General features: G+C 34.4%; 1 protein-coding gene across 1 annotated transcript in view; it reads right to left on the minus strand.

Moving 5' to 3' along the window:
• Positions 1-2,970, minus strand: part of LOC105624378 — a 52,438-nt gene that overhangs the window by 25,947 nt on the left and 23,521 nt on the right. Inside the window, exons 15-18 of the mRNA XM_012205743.1 lie at positions 2,693-2,923; positions 2,374-2,556; positions 1,758-1,943; positions 1,022-1,306 (exon numbers count right to left, since the gene is read on the minus strand). Of these exons, the coding sequence (XP_012061133.1) occupies positions 1,022-1,306; positions 1,758-1,943; positions 2,374-2,556; positions 2,693-2,923 (885 nt within the window). The remainder of the gene's footprint in view (positions 1-1,021; positions 1,307-1,757; positions 1,944-2,373; positions 2,557-2,692; positions 2,924-2,970) is intronic.

Below are 2,970 nucleotides of genomic sequence, written 5' to 3' on the forward strand. Positions count from 1 at the left end.
TTTGCTTCCGCCGTTTTTTTTCCGAAATTCGAGGCTTTATTGTAAAAAACCGGTTATACATTTATGATTCAAAGTATTGTCCATCGCTGGCCACTACTTTCTCTCATCTTTCGGGTAGCGTACGAATCCCGCGTCGAAAAAACTGGTCATCTTTTGAGGCTATCCACGAATCGATCCAATTTTTTACTTCTTCATAAGACCGGAAGTGCTGGTCAGCCAGGCCGTGTGCCATTGATCGAAACAAGTGATAGTCAGAGGGAGCAACATCTGGAGAATACAGCGGGTGGGGTAGGACTTCCCATTTCAACGTTTCCAAGTATGTCTTGACCATTTTCACAACATGAGGTCGAGCATTGTCATGCTGCAAAATCACTTTATCGTGTCTCTCGTTGTATTGTTTGTTTTTCAATGCTCGGCTCAAACGCATCAATTGCGTTCGATACCGATCGCCTGTGATTGTTTCAGTCGATTTTAACAGTTCATAATACACTACGCCGAGCTGGTCCCACCAAAAAGAGCATGACCTTGGACGTCAAAATCACCGTTCTTGAAGCGTTGAAACCACTCACGACACGTTCTTTCACTAATAGCGACCTCACAATAAGTATTTGAGAGCATTCGATGAGCCTCAGCCGCAGATTTCTTCATATTGAAGCAAAAAATTAAAATCCCGCAAATGACGAGAATTTGGCTTGTAAACTGACATTTTCAATCGAGAATAACTTTATGATGCAGACACAAATCGACTAATGTTTCTATAGGGTTATGTTGACAGATGCCCAAGTTTATTGTATGACGTCTATGATCTATTTATTTCGACCATCACTTACCGCTAAAGCCATCTATAGGAAAACGGCGGAAGCAAAGTTGTACATCTAATATATATATAAATCAATTTAAAAAATGGAGTGAATTGTTTTCTCATATGTATATATAATAATTATGTTTAATTCTAAATTTTGAAATTCAAATTCCTTTATATGCTTTAATTTTATTATGTAATACATAAAAAGAGACCTACCAAGCAGTTCGTCATCATCATCTGCCAGATCTCCCAATATTGCACTGACTCCTTCGACTTCAACCATTGGACCCGCTCCTTCCTGCTCCAGCTTTTCCAATTCAGCTGTTACATTGTCGGGGATCTCAGATGCTTCTGAAGTAACCACTCCCACGGTCTCGCTCATCGTCGTGGGAACGAGTGGTGCTCGCACCATTCCTGGAGTTGTGTTCAATATACGAATACCTTGATTTAAATTGTCCTGTGCTGTCCGCGCGACACGCTGATTCTGCGTCTGATTCACGTCTAAAAAAGGTTTTCATTTTGTTAAAATCTTTATAAATTTTTTATGGTTGTGTAACATCAGAACTTTTTAACATTTTAAATTATAATTTATATAAAAGGCTATAAAAAAAGATGAAAATTTAAATAATAGAAAAATATAAATGCTCACGCATATTTAAATTTTTGGAGATAATATCAAGCAATTGTGATATCGGTCTGCAATTAGGACATACATTAGTAATTTTTTTTCCACTATCAATGTTTACAATACGACAGTTGAAAACGATTAAACATTAATAATACCTTGTTTTTTAATTTATTAAATTTTTAGAAAATAATAGAAAAAATCAAATTTTGTGAAATCATTACTTTCACCTTTTTAAAAATAAATAATTTTTATCTAAATTATTTCTTTCAAAAATATATTGCTTTCGAAATATCGTTTTGTGTAAAAAAGTTTTTTTTAATTTACCTGTAAATCTCTGTTGTTGCAAAATATCATAAGATTCGGAAATGGCATTTCTCGTTGCTGGCATCCGTATTTGGAGGTTTTGAGTTGCTTGGAAATGCTGTTGAGCAGGTACATTAGTAGCTATTGGGGGTCTATTCTGCAGTAATGTCCTAGTACGATGATCAATTGGATTCTGAATATTTCCTGCTACAGGATGTCGCGAGTTTATTCCTGAATTCATATATTACAAAAATTTTAATAAAAATTAAAGGTTTTACACACAAAAAAATTAATAATATTTTTAATTAATTTTATTTGATTAAGAATATTTTAATAAGTATTAGAGAGAATATTTTAACAATTATTATAATTTATGTAGGTATTGCATAGTTAAATACGATATAACATAAGATTTACACAGGATGTCCCAAAACTGACGTAAATATTTTACAGACAGATTCTTTGTAATATATTTTAAGACGAAAAATTTAATACAAAAATATCGAGGATATGATAGTTTTTAAATGAGAAAAGTTCAAAAATTACGACTAATGAGGCTAGAATTTCGCTCAAGAAAATTAATATAATAAATTAATATTTATAACATTGAAAATGAATAAAAATATTACATGCATACCAATGGAATTTCTTATTAAGACATTGGGTTGAATAGGCATTCTAGGCCTAACAATGCCTGGTGGAAGTGGATGTCTAAAAGTGCCTTCACTAGAATTGTTTTGTACTTGAGAGTGTTGCTGCTGAAGCTGCACATGACTGGTTTCAAACTGTTGCTGATTGTTCTCCGTATTATTCTGTCCATCTGAATTATGAATATAATTGAAGTGCGAAAATATAATTTTAATTGTATTTTAATTCATTTATATTTCAACAAATACGTATACTTAATATAAAATAAACATATATTCATTATTCAGAAATTACAGAATAAAACAAACCTTGAACCCAATTGGCACCTACTCCTTCAATTTTCTTACTAAATTGTTGTCTTTGCAGTAAGTCCCTCAGTTGTCTATTGACTTCCGGTTGTTGTACAAAAGCCACTTCTTGTTCCTGAGATGTTCGAGGAGTTTCAGAACCCCTAGGTGATGGATAGCCAGATGCGGCAGGAGCAGATGTGGGAGTGACAGGTGGCTGGCTGTAAGGATCAGGAGTTCGCGATGTTGCAGATGGAGGAGGAGGAGGAGGAGGGAGGGGGAGGAGGAGGAGGAGGAGC

The sequence above is a fragment of the Atta cephalotes genome (assembly GCF_000143395.1).
Source record: "Atta cephalotes unplaced genomic scaffold scaffold00076, whole genome shotgun sequence".
Lineage (NCBI taxonomy): Eukaryota > Metazoa > Arthropoda > Insecta > Hymenoptera > Formicidae > Atta > Atta cephalotes.